Source organism: Schistocerca nitens, chromosome 9 (assembly GCF_023898315.1).
Source record: "Schistocerca nitens isolate TAMUIC-IGC-003100 chromosome 9, iqSchNite1.1, whole genome shotgun sequence".
In the NCBI taxonomy this organism is placed as follows: domain Eukaryota; kingdom Metazoa; phylum Arthropoda; class Insecta; order Orthoptera; family Acrididae; genus Schistocerca; species Schistocerca nitens.
Genome location: NC_064622.1, coordinates 338,065,529 through 338,083,936, shown reverse-complemented (window position 1 = coordinate 338,083,936; position 18,408 = coordinate 338,065,529). Strand labels below are relative to the sequence as shown.

The window sequence follows — 18,408 nt, the reverse complement described above, 5'->3', positions numbered from 1 at the left end:
TTTACGCCATTGACTAATACAATGTTAAAAGTTTCTGGACCATTATTAAGCCATATATGTTAATGGAGCCCAAAGAAGGTCACCTGCAAGTGTAAGGGGGTGTAGACGGCAAATAACGTCTCACTGTTTAGTGCAATAAAAGAAGTACCATCGAGTCGTACAGGTGTGACGATACGTTTAATGATGCTATCATGGGTTCTAACTGGATGATAGTCAAACCGCAGAAAGTGAGAGCAGAAAATTTAATTTTGTGTACATTAACGTAACGAAAGACTATGTTACTGATGATTACCACCAAAGAACTCTGTTTAAAGAAAATGTTTTCAAATACCGTACTTCCTGCTTCGGAAACTAAATTTAAAATATGTCCTTTCCTGCGTTACTATGTATCAATTGTTTAATCATGTTTAAAAAGATGATGGGTATAGACATTTCGAGAGCATTCGACACGGAATTCAAACATTAAATGGAAATTCATAAACTGAGATTCAGTAAGGTTTTGATACTTACGCACAGTTCAGTTATTTTTGGTATATCTCTAACCAGCTCATTTAAACGAAAAGACAAAAGACTTTTGTTTAGAGTGGCTTATGAATACATCTTACATCCGATATGAAAGCTGGAAACAAAGATTAATTTTACTCCATGGGAAAGGAGGAGCAAAGCACACAATGTACAGGATACTCCTATGACCTACAGCATCGTCGCTTTATTGTTTCCAAATTTGGAATTATGTTTGGAAAACCGGAATTTCGAAAAGAAAACACCGAACGTGATGTATGAGGTGTCCTTTATTTCAAGGGGTGAATATTTACCCAAAACCTACCTTTATTGGAAGCCGGCAGTCTGCAGGAACACTCTTCCCACGGAGGCGGAGGTGACACCAGGACCATCATGAGAGTGGACAAGGGAACGGGAGCCTTGAGAGCGGATGTTGCCTGACAGTAAAGACGTACGGGAGCCAATAGCGTTCTGTCGCAAAGTGCTGATTCTACTTTATTAAACAGTAAATGTAAATGTCGTATGACTGGGGCCTCCCGTCGGCTAGACCGTTCTACGGCTGCAAGTCTTTCGATCTGACGCCACTTCGGCGACTTGCGCGTCGATGGGATGAAATGGTGATGAATAGGACAACATAACACCCAGTCCCTGAGCGAAAAAAATCTCCGACTCAGCTGGGAATCGAACCCGGGCCCTCAGGATTGACACACTATCGCGCTGACCACTCAGATTAAAGTCATTTTTTTTGACACAACTAGGAGGAATTTCATCAGGGATTCACTGCAATAAGTACGCTATGCAGTAAACTAGTAAAATCATCAAACAAATGAATACTGTTAACTTATCGAATATTCAGGTAGGGCTACGGAGTGTTATGACGAAAGCACAAGATTATGCCAGCGCTCCAAGCTCACATGTCACCGATAGGACGTACTCTGAGTTTGCACATACTTCGAGTCGGCGACAGAATGTGTTCAAAAAATGGTTCAAATGGCTCTGAGCACTATGGGACTTAACAGCTGAGGTCATCAGTCCCCTAGAACTTTGAACTACTTAAACCTAACTAACCTAAGGACGTCACACACATCCATGCCCGAGGCAGGATTCGAACCTGCGACCGTAGCGGTCGCGCGGTTCCAGACTGTAGCGGCTACAACCGCTCAGACACCCCGGCCGGCAGAATGTGTTCAGATAATGTTCAGATATGATATTTGGCTTAACCTTGCTCCCGGAACATACTAACTTTGAGGAAGTAATCGTTTCAAAATTGTAAACTGTTACAATTTTATGGTGCTTACAAATAAACGAGTCGTAATGACATCTCAGGAACTCTTTCGTTGAAACTAGCTACCCACACCACTGATTAGAATTTCAGATTGCCTGCTGTCATCTTCTGAAGAATGCAATGCGCTACAAGATCTACTTTTGGAGACATCATATAGGAGAGCTTCACACAGTACAGGAAGGAGGAAGCCCTACGCGCCAATTCACTAAGGTAATCAGAGAAAGGATGATCTTAACTTGTAGACTCTCTGTGGACAAGGCTTTACTAGTATATTGGACAACTACACAACATTCTACGGAATAGTGACTGAACTGAGAAATTTGTATAGAGGTTGAAATACGCGAGGGGATTCTGCCTACGCAATCTAAATTTATTGTTTCCCGGACGGTGAATGGGGAGAAATGGTCACGTATCTTAGCCAGCAAGGTACCAGAATATTACCTCTTTAGCACATAACTGTGAGGATCCTTCAAATATAAAGTCTACAAACAAAAATACGGAGAACGTACGAACCAATGGTTTGTGTTATAAATGGTGATACCCTCTTTAAAGAACGCCAAAACGACGTCTGATAAAATACGGGTGGCGTAGTCAAGAAAATTCAAGAGTGTATTCAAGTCGGAGGCAGAATTCATCAACATCAACCATTAACTCTATCGTTTTCCTGTGCTTACCATATTTTGTGGATATTTTTTGTGTTAAATTCCACGGTCGTTCCTCAGTGAGAAAAATGGCACACGTTACATGAAAAGTTTCTTTTTTAATAAATCTACCTCCTAAAACACCCGGTATCCCAAATGTTCTGTGGTATGGCATAAATGCACCAGAGCTCTTCATGTTATCCGTTCCCTCATGATTTTACCGCACTTATTGCTACAATTGCTTTTTCACCGCTACAAAGATGAAATAAATTTGTTTAATCGGACTCAGTGAGATTTATGAAAACTCCTTGGCAGTGGAAACCACTTCATATTCACTGCGCTGTAAAGCTATGTAAATGATGGGACAGAGTTCAATTTTTAGTAAGCTCGGCGTTGTACGTGAACCTGACCGAGCCTAACTATTGATGCTTGAAGCGTATGTGATTGTCGAACTTCCTTTCGAAATCTTTAAATACTCTTACTCGTCCTCTGAAAATAAAGAGAACATATGACAATTGCAATAGGATACAAGGGTGATGAAAACGTCTGGTATCCTCAGTCTTCAAAATGCCTCTTTATTACATCGTGGATGAGCGGAGGTATGGCCAAGCCTGCTTCCTATCAGAAGAATGGGATTCTCCCCTTGAAACGGGAAGGAATAATAGTAATGGACATCATGTGAGTTTATGTCGCAGAGCAATCTATTGCATTAAACAAAGGTAAATTGAAAACGAATGTACACTCCTGGAAATTGAAATAAGAACACCGTGAATTCATTGTCCCAGGAAGGGGAAACTTTATTGACACATTCCTGGGGTCAGATACATCACATGATCACACTGACAGAACCACAGGCACATAGACACAGGCAACAGAGCATGCACAATGTCGGCACTAGTACAGTGTATATCCACCTTTCGCAGCAATGCAGGCTGCTATTCTCCCATGGAGACGATCGTAGAGATGCTGGATGTAGTCCTGTGGAACGGCTTGCCATGCCATTTCCACCTGGCGCCTCAGTTGGACCAGCGTTCGTGCTGGACGCGCAGACCGCGTGAGACGACGCTTCATCCAGTCCCAAACATGCTCAATGGGGGACAGATCCGGAGATCTTGCTGGCCAGGGTAGTTGACTTACACCTTCTAGAGCACGTTGGGTGGCACGGGATACATGCGGACGTGCATTGTCCTGTTGGAACAGCAAGTTCCCTTGCCGGTCTAGGAATGGTAGAACGATGGGTTCGATGACGGTTTGGATGTACCGTGCACTATTCAGTGTCCCCTCGACGATCACCAGTGGTGTACGGCCAGTGTAGGAGATCGCTCCCCACACCATGATGCCGGGTGTTGGCCCTGTGTGCCTCGGTCGTATGCTGTCCTGATTGTGGCGCTCACCTGCACGGCGCCAAACACGCATACGACCATCATTGGCACCAAGGCAGAAGCGACTCTCATCGCTGAAGACGACACGTCTCCATTCGTCCCTCCATTCACGCCTGTCGCGACACCACTGGAGGCGGGCTGCACGATGTTGGGGCGTGAGCGGAAGACGGCCTAACGGTGTGCGGGACCGTAGCCCAGCTTCATGGAGACGGTTGCGAATGGTCCTCACCGATACCCCAGGAGCAACAGTGTCCCTAATTTGCTGGGAAGTGGCGGTGCGGTCCCCTACGGCACTGCGTAGGATCCTACGGTCTTGGCGTGCATCCGTGCGTCGCTGCGGTCCGGTCCCAGGTCGACGGGCACGTGCACCTTCCGCCGACCACTGGCGACAACATCGATGTACTGTGGAGACCTCACGCCCCACGTGTTGAGCAATTCGGCGGTACGTCCACCCGGCCTCCCGCATGCCCACTATACGCCCTCGCTCAAAGTCCGTCAACTGCACATACGGTTCACGTCCACGCTGTCGCGGCATGCTACCAGTGTTAAAGACTGCGATGGAGCTCCGTATGCCACGGCAAACTGGCTGACACTGACGGCGGCGGTGCACAAATGCTGCGCAGCTAGCGCCATTCGACGGCCAACACCGCGGTTCCTGGTGTGTCCGCTGTGCCGTGCGTGTGATCATTGCTTGTACAGCCCTCTCGCAGTGTCCGGAGCAAGTATGGTGGGTCTGACACACCGGTGTCAATGTGTTCTTTTTTCCATTTCCAGGAGTGTATATGGGGAATAATGAAAACGAAGTGTAGCCCTGTAAGCAGAAACTTGTACCTTTATTTCAAAATTACTGTTCGGAACTTTCGGGACACTTGTCACAATGCAGCACAGGGTAAAGAGTTCTGCCTCATAAAATTTTGTGGGTGTGTAGGGAATGAATTAGGAAATTACTGCTTGACGTCCTCATCAGAGGTAAATCGTCTGCTTCTTTTGGCCCACAAAAAATGGCATAATCGAAGGTCGGTTGGACGGTTGATTTGGGGGAGGGGAGAAAACAGCGTGGTCATTGGTCGCAACGGATTAGGAAACGAGAGGAAGGAAGTTTCTTTCTAAGGAACCATCCCGGTGTTTGCCTGAAGCGATTTATGGAAATAACGGAAAACCTAAATCAGGATGACCAGACTCGTGTTTGAACCATCATCCTGCCGAATGTGAGTCTAGTGTGCAAAACACTGCGCTTGGTAAAATCGCACGGCATAAGATTCGGACTGGGTAACTCGGAACTCTCATTATAATGTCTGCAACTGCTCCTTGCTTTCGTTTTCTGTATGGGCCCTCATGCTATCGCGTAGCGGATTGCCATTGGGGATGATCTGCCCTGGTCGGTTGATGTGATCACTTTGCGGAGCGTGGTTAGTGTTTGTGAGTATCGCTGTGCATTCACTGTTGTCCATTGCTGCTGCAAGTCGATAAGAAGACAACCATTTTAGGTAATTCCCACAGTTGTACGGACAGCCATGGATTTTTGGGTGGCCGCTTCACTGGAGACTTTGTCGTTTGCACTTGCATTCGAAGCGGTGACACCAGTCTCGCCTCCAGCGGCAGTTAGTGGCAGGAACTTATTTCCTTCCTTGCAAGCCTCGCAGATATTTCAGGTAGAGTCCCATTCGACATGTTGCGTATAGTGTTTGTACTACGTGAGGCTCCCGCTGGGGGCATACTTTTGCTAATATCTCTCTATCTCTCTGGTCTAATTAATGGTGTGAACACTTCCCATGCTCAGTTCGACCTCTCTGGCAATAGCTGCTGCAGTAAAGAGCCACTCTTCACTAATGAGAGCATCCATCTGTTGGACAATGGCATCGGTAACTCGGTGTAACCTTCAAGTCCGCGCATCATAGGGCTACGACAAGGGTCCTTCCCTGAATCTCTTGAGCTACACCTTCACCGTTGCAATGGACATACCCCGCTATCCATACACTTGTGACATTATTCCATGAATTTCCTTTCCCTCACCCCTTTCGCTATCAGCAAACGCACTACCTGATTACTGTGAGATGACAAAAGTGGGCCGACCGTTGTGGTCGAGCGGTTCTAGGCGCTTCAGTCCGGAACCGCGATGCTGCTACGGTCGCACGTTCGAATCCTACCTCGGGCTGTCCTTTGTTAGGTTTAAGTAGTTCTAAGCCTAGGTGACTGATGACTTCAGATGTTAAGTCCCATTTTTGAACAAAAGTGGAAAATCTCCTAATACCGTTTCGGACCTGATCTGGCTGGGCGCAGTGCAGCAACTCGATGTGGCATCAACTCAACAAGTCGCTGGAAGCCCTCTGCAGAAATATTGAGCTATGCTCCTTCTACAGCCGTCGACAGTTGCGAAAGGATTGCCGGTGTAGGATTTTGCTCACGAACTGACCAGTCGATTATGTTCCATAAATGTTCGAAGGGACTCATGTCGGGCGATTTGGGAGGCCAAATTCATCAAGTTGTCCAGAATGTTCTGAAATAATGCACTGTCATCCTTGAAAATTCCATCGTTGTACGGGAACGTGAAGTCAATGTATGGTGGCAAATGGCCTCCAAATAGTCGAACTTATCCACTACCGATCATGATCAGTTCAGCTGGCGGACCGTGTCCAGTACTTATAAACACAGCCCAAACCGTTATGGAGCACCACCAGCTTTCACAATGCTTTGTTTACAGCCTGAGTCCATGGCTCTGAGTGCCACGTTCGAACCGTACCATCTGCTCTTACCACCTGAAATCGAGACTCACGAGATCAAGCCACGGTTTCCCAGACGTATAAGGTTCTACCGATATGATTATGAGCATAAGCGAGGCGCTGCAGGCGATGTCGTGCTGCTAAAAAAGGCGTCTGCTGCCAAAGCCCATAAACGCCAAATTTCGGCACATTGTCCTAGAGGATACGGTAGTCGTACATCCCAAATTGATTTGTGTGTTTATTTCACTTTGTGCTGCTTCTCTGTTTCCACTGACAACCCTATGCAAACGCCGCTACTCTTGACGTTAAATGAAGGCCGTCGGCCAGTGCATAGTCCGTGGTGAGTGGTATCGCGTGAAATGTGGAATTCACGGCACACTCTCGACAGTGTGGATGGCGGAATACTGAACTTCCTACTATTTCCGAAATGGAATGTCCCATGCTCCTAGCTCCAACCACCATTCTGTTTTCTACGTCCGTTAATTCGCGTCGTGCGGCTACAGTCACGTTGGGAATGAATCAAATTAGTACAAATGACAGCTGCGTCAGTGCACTGCCATTTCATGCTCGTTCATTGTGTACACGATACTGCAGCCATCTGCGTATATGCATTTCTCTATAAAATGATTTTGGTCTCCTCAGTGAATGCTTTCCTTGTGAAGCTTCCATTTCCGTTTCTTCAGCATAAATCAGTCTAATCTAAAAGCCGTAAATTCAACTAAATACCTAGGTATAAGAGTCGAGGGGCATGAAAGGGAAGCAGTGGTTGGGAAAGGAGTGAGACAGGGTTGTAGCCTGTCTCCGATGTTATTCAATCTGTATATTGAGCAAGCAGTAAAGGAAACAAAAGAAAAATTCGGAGTAGGTATGAAAATTCATGGACAAGAAGTAAATACTTTGAGGTTCGCCGATGACATTGTAATTCTGTCAGAGACAGCAAAGGACTTGGAAGAGCAGTTGAACGGAATGAACAGTGTCTTGAAAGGAGGATATAAGATGAACATCAACAAAAGCAAAACAAGGATAATGGAATGTAGTCAAATTAAATGGGGTGATGCTGAGGGAATTAGATTAGGAAATGAGAAAGGAGTTTTGCTATTTAGGGAGTAAAATAACTGATGATGGTCGAAGTAGAGAGAATATAAAATGTAGACTGGCAATGGCAAGGAAATCGTTTCTGAAGAAGAGAAATTTGTTAACATCGAGTATTGATTTAAGTGTCACGAAGTCGTTTCTGAAAGTATTTGTATGGAATGTAGCCATGTATGGAAGTGAAACATGGACGATAACTAGTTTGGACAAGAAGAGAATAGAAGCTTTCGAAATGTGGTGCTACAGAAGAATGCTGAAGATAAGGTGGGTAGATCACGTAACTAATGAGGAGGTATTGAATAGGATTGGGGAGAAGAGAACTTTGTGGCACAACTTGACTAGAAGAAGGGATCGGTTGGTAGGACATGTTTTGAGGCATCAAGGGATCACAAACTTAGCATTGGAGGGCAGCGTGGAGGGTAAAAATCGTAGAGGGAGACCAAGAGATGAATACACTAAGCAGATTCAGAAGGATGTAGGTTGCAGTAGGTACTGGGAGACGAAGAGGCTTGCACAGGATAGAGTAGCATGGAGAGCTGCATCAAACCAGTCCCAGGACTGAAGACCACAACAACAACAACAACCTAGGTATTACAATCACGAACAACTTAAATTGGAAGGAATTGGAACGTTGTGGGGAACGCTAAACAAAGGCTGCATTTTATTGGCAAGACACTTAGAAAATGTAACAGATCTGCTAAGGAAACTGCCTACACTACGCTTGTCCGTCCTCTTTTAGAATACTGCTGAGCGGTCTGGGATCCTTACCAGATAGGACTGGCGGAGTACGTCGAAAAAGTTCAAGGAAGGGGAGTTCGTTTTGTATTATCGCGAAATATGGGAGAGAGCGTCACAGAAATGATACAGGATTTGGGCTGGACATCATTAAAAGAAAGGGGTTTTTCGTTGCGACGGGATCTTCTCACGAAATTCCAGTCACCAACTTTCTCCTCCGAATGCGAAACTATTTTGTTGACACCGACCTACGTAGAGAGAAAAGATTACCACGATAAAACAAGGGAAATCAGAGCTCTTACGGAAAGATATAGGTGTTCGTTTTTTCCGCGCGCTATGTGAGATTGGAATAATAGAGAATTGTGAAGGTGGTTCGATTAACCCTCTACCAGGCACTTAAATGTGATTTGCAGAGGATCCATGTAGATGTAGACGTAGATGAATGACTGCAGCGACGGTGAAAGCGCGCCCGCGCTACCTGTGTCATCTCGTGGATGTACGCCCGTTTCTCTTCAGCGGCGAGTTTGTGGATTACGCACCCTTCTAGGGACTACACCTTCTTCGTCAGGCAATTAAATTACGATGTTATCAAGTACTTTTATTCTACAGCCTACAAATGGTTTCTTTTTGAATGCATCTTACAGCTTTTAGAAACAGTTCAATGCCCAGCGATGGATCGATATGAGATAAAAATGAATGTAAAAGAAACAGAAATTTCGAAGGTTTCGCAAGCGCAGTGTACTGGTAATGGGCGCATGGGCGATGCTGCATTGATGGAAAATGCCGCGTCATAATTGAAAATGGCGGACCCATACAGAAGGCATTCTGTGCCTTGGAATTTAACGATTAAAGTTCTTTCTTCACAGTGTCAGAAAGGAGAATAAAGCACCTCCAAATGTCAGGAGCATTCGGTGTTGGCGTCTGTTTTCTAGAGAAAATAGATATTTGTGCAAAGGAAAAAATGCCGCCCTGTGATGTTCATCAGTATGAAATCATGAACTTCACCTTTTGTTAGAACATAGTCCACGAAAGTCGACGTATGAAGGCAGAAGGAAGATACACATGTCACAAACAACAGTTGGACATGTTCTCGAAACGAAGGAGATATTGAAAATCCAATTTTATAGAAAATCAAACAAGATAACTATATCAAACGTACAAATTACGCTACAGCAATGCTGGGAGCCTCGAAGAAATATTTACTGGTGCCATTTCTAACGGTGAGGCATCCTCCAACATAAGTGGTAATATTACAATGCACAACACTCTAAGTATAGGAAAGACTTCGTGTCTAATTTAACACCAGCGTGACTCACCAAAAAGTTTATGCGCCCTGCGCACGTCAGCACATAAGGTGTTTGATCCATATTTATTTCTTGAGCTGTTTCAAAAATCATTTATCTATACGTGCTTGAGCAGTGGTTGATGCCACAGCTTTACGTGGGTTCAACGTATTACACCTAATAGCAAGGAGAGTATCCCTACTTTTGGCTTAGAAGGTTTGCGTAATTTTAAATCAATATCTTTTAAACTGTTGGGTCGATCAAACTGGACATGACAATGCTGTCCTTTTCTCTTGGTTTCATACATCACAAGACAAGTCACTAATGTATTTTCTTTTATTGGGCAACATGAAAGATATTGTAGATGTGTTTCTTTTTCTAGAAACGTTCCCTGAACTCAAAATACGCAGTCCTAATGCACACACGTCAGCGACGTTGCATCTGCTTCAGAATGTGTTACATATCATGAACCAACAATAAAAGCAATAAAATATTAGCACTTATATGCGTAATAGTTGTAACACACTCATTTGGAATCGTCCTGTAAATAAAAACTGTGTCCGTAAGACCTGCAGTATCCTGGAAACAATTTTCATGGAGCTCGTTCTCTGTTCGTAGCTCCCAGCGGGAGGAGCGAAAGAGAGATATATCGGGAGTGTGACGATAAAGGGCTAAGCCCGCCAAACGTGCTATTGCAGCTCCATCGTTTGCGTCAGACTGTAAACCGTTAATTGTTCCGCCCTGCTATTTCTCCGCGCAGCACGCTCGCTTTCAAATTCATAATTAGGCTACCTGCGTTATAGATGCGAGCGCACGTTATAATTTTGACTGTCAATAAATCTCTGTAGCTACGCAATTGAAGCAGAAATCGCAGAAGAGTAGGCATACTACACAGTCTGCACCTAATGTGATTGGCGACACCATTTTGTGGATGACGAAAGATTGTTTGAAACTTCTGTAGTTTTCCTGAAGGTATCCTGGAACGTACACTTAACACTTGCAAATTGATCAGTACGTACCAAATGATCGTATAAAAATGCGTTTTGCGGTAAGAGTTTACTCTTTGCAGTTAATAAATGTTCTGAATTGTAATTGGATTGTAGAAACTGCACAAATATGTGCATGGCAAGGATTATTTCCAATGAGGTCTCCGTTACGCTAAGCGATCTGTGTTCTTCTCAGTTCACTTACTTTTTTAGAACTAGTCCACCACAATCAACTACAATTATTTTCTTCTGATACTGAGAATCAGTTTCCCATTGTGCTAGCGAAGGGTAACTGTTGCCACCACATAACCAATAGTCAAATATGTCTGTAACTAGGCTTGCCGTAAAAGCCACTGTGAGCAACCTGCAAATAGTTCAAATTTTAATGGAATTGCTAAGATACAGGAGATGATAGTAACCTTTCAATCTACATCTACATCTACATGATTACTCGGCAATTCACATTTAAGTGCTTGGCAGAGGGTTCATCGAACCACAATCGTACTATCTCCCTACCATTCCACTCCCGAACAGCGGGGAGGGGGGAAGGGAAGGGGGGGGGGGGAACTAACACCTAAACCTTTCTGTTCGAGCTCTGATTTATTTTATTTTGATGATCATTCCTACGTATGTAGGTTGGGCTCAACAACATATTTTCGCATTCGGAAGAGAAAGTTGGTGACTGAAATTTCGTAAATAGATCTCGCCGCGACAAAAAACGTCTTTGCTTTAATGACTTCCATCCCAACTCGCGTATCATATCTGCCACACTCTCTCCCCTATTACGTGATAATACAAAACGAACTGCCCTTCTTTGCACCCTTTCGATATCCTCCGTCAATCCCAACTGGTAAGGATCCCACACCGCGCAGCAACATTCTAACAGAGGACGAACGAGTGTAGTGTAAGCTGTCTCTTTAGTGGACTTGTTGCATCTTCTAAGTGTCCTGCCAATGAAACGCAACCTTTGGCTCATCTTCCCCACAATATTATCTATGTGGTCTTTCCAACTGAAGTTGTTCGTAATTTTAACACCCAGGTACTTAGTTGAATTGACAGCCTTGAGAAGTTTACCATTTATCGAGCAATCGAATTCCAACGTATTTCTTTTGGAACTCATGTGGATCACCTCACACTTTTCGTTATTTAGCCTCAACTGCCACCTGCCACACCATACAGCAATCTTTTCTAAATCGCTTTGCAACTGACACTGGTCTTCGGATGACCTTACTAGACGGTAAATTACAGCATCATCTGCGAACAACCTAAGAGAACTGCTCAGATTGTCACGCAGGTCATTTATATAGATCAGGAACAGCAGAGGTCCCAGGACGCTTCCCTGGGTAACACCTGATATCACTTCAATTTTACTCGATGATTTGCCTTCTATTACTACGAACTGCGACCTTCCTGACAGGAAATCACGAATCCAGTCGCACAACTGATACGATACCCTATAGGCCCGCAGGCCTGCTTATTTAACCTTTCAGTCTGCTTATTCTGCAGAGATTAGTTTTTTGTTTAATTTTCAATTGGCTCACGTTGCCAGTATTTACTTTCAAATTTCTTATAATGACTGAATTAATGACAGGAAATCTTGAAATATTGATTAGATAGCTTTCAAATAGATTTTCAGTCTATGATTAATTTCATATGAATTTTCCGATTATCTATAAAAACATTATCAATCTTCACTGGCTTTCTTTGATGATTTATGAACATATTATCTGTGATATTTAAGAAGAGACTGATCTGAAACTGCACTGGACTGTGTGACAAAGTCGTAGACATAACTATGATATAAAGGTAAAGATATATTACCTGACATTATGTTTTTACACGGATATTCAGATAATGGCTACTTTGTACCATATAAGTGCTAGTGAAAATTGTTTCCTTTGGTATTCTAAAACTGCTTACAATTTTTGTGGGTGTATTTACTGTGTGAAAATTGCTCAGTACCTTTTGAAGCGGCTATTAAGTAAATTTATTCCTTTCACTTGTGGTATGAATGATTCCAACCTACGACGAGTCTGATGTTGTAGAACAGAGACAGGGGGAGTAAGTTTGAAGGCAGGCAGAGTGATTCTTGAAAGAAGACTGATTTTCTGCAGTCTGCTTTTGTGTAGTAATAATCAGTAATCAATCTGTGCCGATTATGTGCATAATAAATTCTCTCAGACACCTAATTTATGGCATAAAGTTGACAAGTAGCGGAAATAGGCCTGTGTGGGTCATTTCTTATTAATCTCTTGTGGTTTGTCCGCAACCAGTGTTTCATTTCCTTCGTATGTGGAAATGAACTTTCAATAGTGTAGGATTTTCTGTGGGAGCTCCTGAAATTATTATATGAAAACTATTTAGAGCTGAGACGAAAGAATATAGCAGGTTACTTTGTTTCAAGAATACAGCAGTGACATTGAGCAAGACTGTGGTTTGCATTGAAATTCTGTAGGTTTTCTCAAACAGGATTGCGTATAATATTTAACCGTATATATTTTCATTAATTCTGTATGTCAATGTCTGCCATGCTACAGTTCCTAGTTGTACTGCAACAAAATCATTGATAAGTAGGCTAAAAGTATTTTGTGTATTCCCATTTCCTTGTATTTTTGTGAGCCTTGTCCACAGATCACATTTCGTCTGTGTGATGGAAAAATGGTTCATTACTATCAATAGTACTGCCTGCAATGGTAGATCGAACTTCCTGTGCACTTTAAAAAATTTTGAGAAACAAATGCCCCCTTCGCCCTCTATCTACCTCGTCAGGTATAACTCTTCGATATGTTGAATTATATAGTCGAAATCGAATATTCTGAGATGGCTTAAGACATTGGAATTAATGATATTCAGTAATTTTGGCTTATTTTTTGACAGACTGTTGACTTTGTAAAATTGTGGTGATTGGTCCTGTGATAGTATGTTGGGGTCCTCACAATTTGTTTCCTCTTTCTGTTGTGTAATACATGCTGTTTATGACTTCTGTTGATGAATTTAGGTCATATTTCTAATTTTAATGCCAATTTAGTAGGGATTTGTCTGACTGTGATTTGATAATTTCTCTTGTGAATAAATAACTCCGTTCTGGTTGAACGATACAGTTCAGTTGGCCTGAATTTTTTCTTTTGTTGGGACATTTAATACTGTAAGTCATAGGTATCTACTTCCTTGATTTATGATCTAGGTAACACATATTTGTTGAAATTTTTTTGTGAAGATGGCTATGGATACCTCACATCAAATACAAGCTAAGAATAGGATGGTTAATAAATAACCACCTACATGAACTCCAGTTAAAGATATTTAGAGATATTTATGTCTGTGCCTGAGGTGATTGTTCGCATCAAGCTTATAGGTTCACATATGGAGGAAGTTTGTCTGATACGAAGTACAGATTAAAGTAATGACTGGACAATGTTAAGGGATTTAATTTGCAGTAGAGCTTCTGTTAGGGCAAAACATTCAGAGTTGATAGTACAGTTGATCTGTGGTAATAGAAGAATCTTTTCAGTTTTCATTTCTATCACTACTGTTTACAATTGTGGTCAAGTAAATGCACAGATTGTGATTCTGAGTGAAAGTTGGTTGCATAGACTAAAGAGATCCGTAAATAAATCATAGAAGACTAGTCTTAAGAATACGTCGGGAGATCTGAAGAAACAACTAGAACAGGAGGAGGTTAATTTTAGGAAAAAGTCAGGAGAACTGGAAGTGTAACATGAGACTACTTTCGGAGATCTGATGGAGCAATCAAAGGCCTGTGTTTGTTAAATAAAGGAACAGACTAACAAGTTAAAAAATAGATTCGCTATTGTTCTCAAAGAGCCTGTAACAAAGACTTTCTCCACCGCCCGTTTAGCAGAAGATATTTTAATGAAACATATGTTACATTGAAATATTCTTGTCTTTTTGTATAATTATGCATGCATAGACACTAATGTAAAGAAAGTGTAACAGAAATACATGTATGTCTTTTTCTCTGTGGTTTCGATATAATGTAGAGTCGTTAGGTCTGAGTGCAGAAATTTAATCTTTGTAAATTTTATTAAAAGTGACAAATGAAGAGGAGCAGTTGATGCAGGGATGTTGAAATTTAAAGATGGACAGGAGGAAATTTAGTGGAGAAGAGCAGTAGTTTGCAGAAGGTAGCCAACTTCCTTTGTAGCTATATTCGGAAGATATAACGTGATGAAGAGAATTATAATACCGAGGCAGTCGAAATAGTTTGATTGTTCAGAGACGTACGGAATGAAGAAGTTGTCATAACGGCATTTTAGCAAAGAATCGCTAAATTTGTGGAGAGACACCGATTTGCAACTATCAGCGATGAAGAGAAGAAAGAGACAGTCAAACTCAAGGCTGAAGATGTAGCAAAAGAACAGCCACTGAAGACTGCAGGAGGGCAATACTTGGAAGAATTTTGAAAGAAGAAGGTGACAGCTAGTTTTCGCCTCAAGGACGTGAATACTAGGCATATCAGCCCAGACTGTGTAGCGAAGGTAAAATGAGACTGAACTACAGCGGCGGTGCGGGCTTAGTTGTAAGGAGCAATTATTTGTTGGTTTTCGTAATGGATGAGGTGGACTGTAAGCAGATTAATTATTGTCAAATCATTTACTGTGTGGATAAAAGTATGCATTTAAGTTGACAGTGAAATGTTAAAAAACAGGTACAACATTATTCAAGTAAATCTTTATGTGACTGTCAATTTTATATGTAAAATCTATAGGCTTGTCCGGTAAATCTTGTTTCCGTGCTACGTCCATAACATTTAATGAAGTTTCCGTAGCAAAGTGGCGCTAACGGGAAACAGTAGGAATTGGTAGCACTGATTAGTTCATTTGAGAGATAGTCTGTCAGTTTCCGGACGTCTACCTACTACATTGAAGACATCCGACACAATATGGATACAGACTGTCATATGCTGCTGCAGTTACATCTGAGGTGAGGAGGAGCGGAATCACATTGATAATTATTTTGGAGGCAGCCATCATGTTTGACAAAACAATGAGTGCTAGAACATAACTAAAAACTATACGCAGCAGACTTCATTTACAGACAGATAAAATTAAATGACATGGAGATTAGCGAGAGTTATTTCAGGACAATAGTTATATATCCATCTATATTGTACTTGCATTCAAATGTTTTGCTCCGCTTTTTAACTCGAGTAGTAGAAACATGCTTACTTCACTGCAAAGGGCTAAATGGGTTTCATTCGCGGCTTTATCTCCCTTGACAAACGTTGTAACTGAAACTAATTTGCAGAGATAAGTCCGTTTAAATAATTTCACGTCATGATTCACTAACGAAGACCGAACTTGACATACATGATTACGTGTGTTGTAACAGTGATCTTACGATAGACTTTTGATATTACCATTTGTTTCTGATGTTCAGTTTTACCTATGGACTACTTGACAGATTTAATAACTCTTGACATTTTAAAAGGTATTAATGTAACGCAGGAAAATCCACTTTTCTTACGTTGATGCACAACCATATGGTGAACACAGAGACGTGGACACGTTGTCATTTTATGTTTTTACCTGTTGTACATAAGTGTAACTGGTGTATGAGTGGAATTATGCCAACTGTGATATGTGAGAGCAGAAGTGAAAGCCACGTGTAGAGTCATGAAAGGCAACTGTTTAGTGCTAATTTAATGGAGGAAACAGCAGCTGGTTTACAGGTAAAACTTAGGTTGTTGATTATTGACGATGACAGTTATCAGTCCATCAGTCACGCTTTCATACTTGTATCAATGAAAGAGAGGTATTCAAGCGTACTTTAGATGTGTTCCAATGTTATTTAATCAGTGATTTAGGCATGAATTCAAATTTATATTCTGGAGTCCACACTATACAGACGATGCGGGACTTGAAGGGCTAATATGAAACGAAGTTCACTACAATCAGTGAACGACTTAGTGTAACAGAAGGCGACAAAAATAACCTAGGGGAGAAAGTTATAGATTGAAGTCAGTCGTTACTAGAAGAGTTAAATGTTTCAAAAGGAAATAAAGAAAACCACAAGGAAGATATTTTAAATAAAATAAATGGAGTTTTGACAGTAGAAAATTTAAGGCAGTTAGTAGAAGAAGTAGGAGACCACGGGATAGCTATCCAGAAATTGGAATAAGGAGTGGAGCCTTGCAGAGAGAGGGTAGATGACTTCCAAACTGCTATGGCTCAGTTATATATAAATAATTCATATATTTCTGACAACACAGCACCCACACGGCTTGGAGAGTGAAAAAAGGCCTGGTTCATGCTGAAGTTTCAAGAATGTATGTTGCCGGTTCCAGTTAAGTGTGACAGTGGTTAGGGTGGTGATGTCTGAATTCTTTTGAGAGTTGGATAAAGGGTGGCAGTAGTCTTAGAATACTTCTGGGAGTTGCTGGTAGTCAGGTGCGTCTTTAGCTGGGCTCGCCAGAAAACAGAAAATTTCTGAACAAGTTCAGACAATTAAACTTTTGGTCGAGTTGTTAAGATACAGAAGAAGACTGCCTTGTGCGGAGAAGGACAAAATGATGTAGACAATAGGTCGCTTGATAAAAAAAAGTAAAGGCTGTGTGTGTGTGTGTGTGTGTGTGTGTGTGAGAGAGAGAGAGAGAGAGAGAGAGAGAGAGAGAGAGCGTGTGTGTGTTTGTATGTACATATGTATGGGTGAGGTAGGAGGAAAAGGGAAGGATTTGCATGGGGAGGTGGAATTTCTGAATGCAGGCGACACTGGCGATAGAAATGTATGCCATTGGCCGAGACCGACTGGACGCCGCAAATGGGCTTTATCAATCTGCTGTGGTGCAGTGCAGTGGCTGCCTAATTGGCCGTGCAGCATGGAGGAAAGACTGGGCGGTATATCCTTGGAGTACCTGGAAGGGGATCGCGAAGAGACCGATGACGATGTCGGCCAGGGCGAGGTTGGCGATGAAGCAGTTGGTGACGTTCTGCATGCGGCGCGACGTGGCCACGATCCAGATGACGAGCGCGTTGCCCAGCACGGCCACCACCGAGATGGAGCCGTAGCACACGGACAGCAGCACGATGACGCCGGCGGGCACCTCGAACAGCGACGACGCGCCCGCCGCCGAGCCGTTGGCCAGCGCGCGCGCCCACACCTCGTCGTAGTCCCACGTCGCGTTCTCCAGGAGCAGCTGCGGCGGCGGCGGCGACTCCGACATCTGCACACCAAACACCACCCCACCTGTGTTACCTCGCTGACGGGAAACCGTCCGCACTTTGCAGGGTGGCCGCATCCTCGGACACCTGAGGTGTCACCTCACATACACTGACGGTAAAATAATTCGCAATGCCAAGAACGAGTTGTAAGACATAAACAAAAGCTGGTAGAAGTGTTTAAACATCTGAAAGATGATGTCTACTCAAATTTCGTTCAAGTCGCATAGGAGTGGTGCTAGCAATGCCACTGTGGGAATGCTAATGAGGCTTGCTTTAAGTACACTAGCGTTAGTTCCCTTTGAGATATGACGTGGTGATTTGAAAGTTAATCAAGAATGTCTTTAAAGAGATAAAACCGCCGTTATCAACACTTAACTGACTTTGAACGGGATCGTGTGGTAGGGCTACGAGAAGCTTGATGTTCCTTGTGTATTATTGCAGAAAATCTTGGCAGGAAATTGCCCACTGTACATGACCGATGGCAAAGGTGATCACCAAAATCTACGGTCGCAAGATGGCCAGGCATTACACTTACCCACAGCCACGGCCATTTGACACTTCGGAAGAGTCAAATAAGAGTTTATTTGATGTCAGGGTCGAGG

The 18,408-nt window shown here is 42.8% G+C and overlaps 1 protein-coding gene across 1 annotated transcript in view; it reads right to left on the bottom strand.

The window, feature by feature from the left end:
- The window catches only part of LOC126204225 (neuromedin-K receptor-like), a 188,688-nt gene extending 170,805 nt beyond the window's left edge, over positions 1–17,883 (bottom strand). The window contains exon 1 of the mRNA XM_049938622.1: positions 17,500–17,883. Within this exon, the coding sequence (XP_049794579.1) occupies positions 17,500–17,883 (384 nt within the window). The remainder of the gene's footprint in view (positions 1–17,499) is intronic.
- Positions 17,884–18,408: the final 525 nt, after the last annotated feature.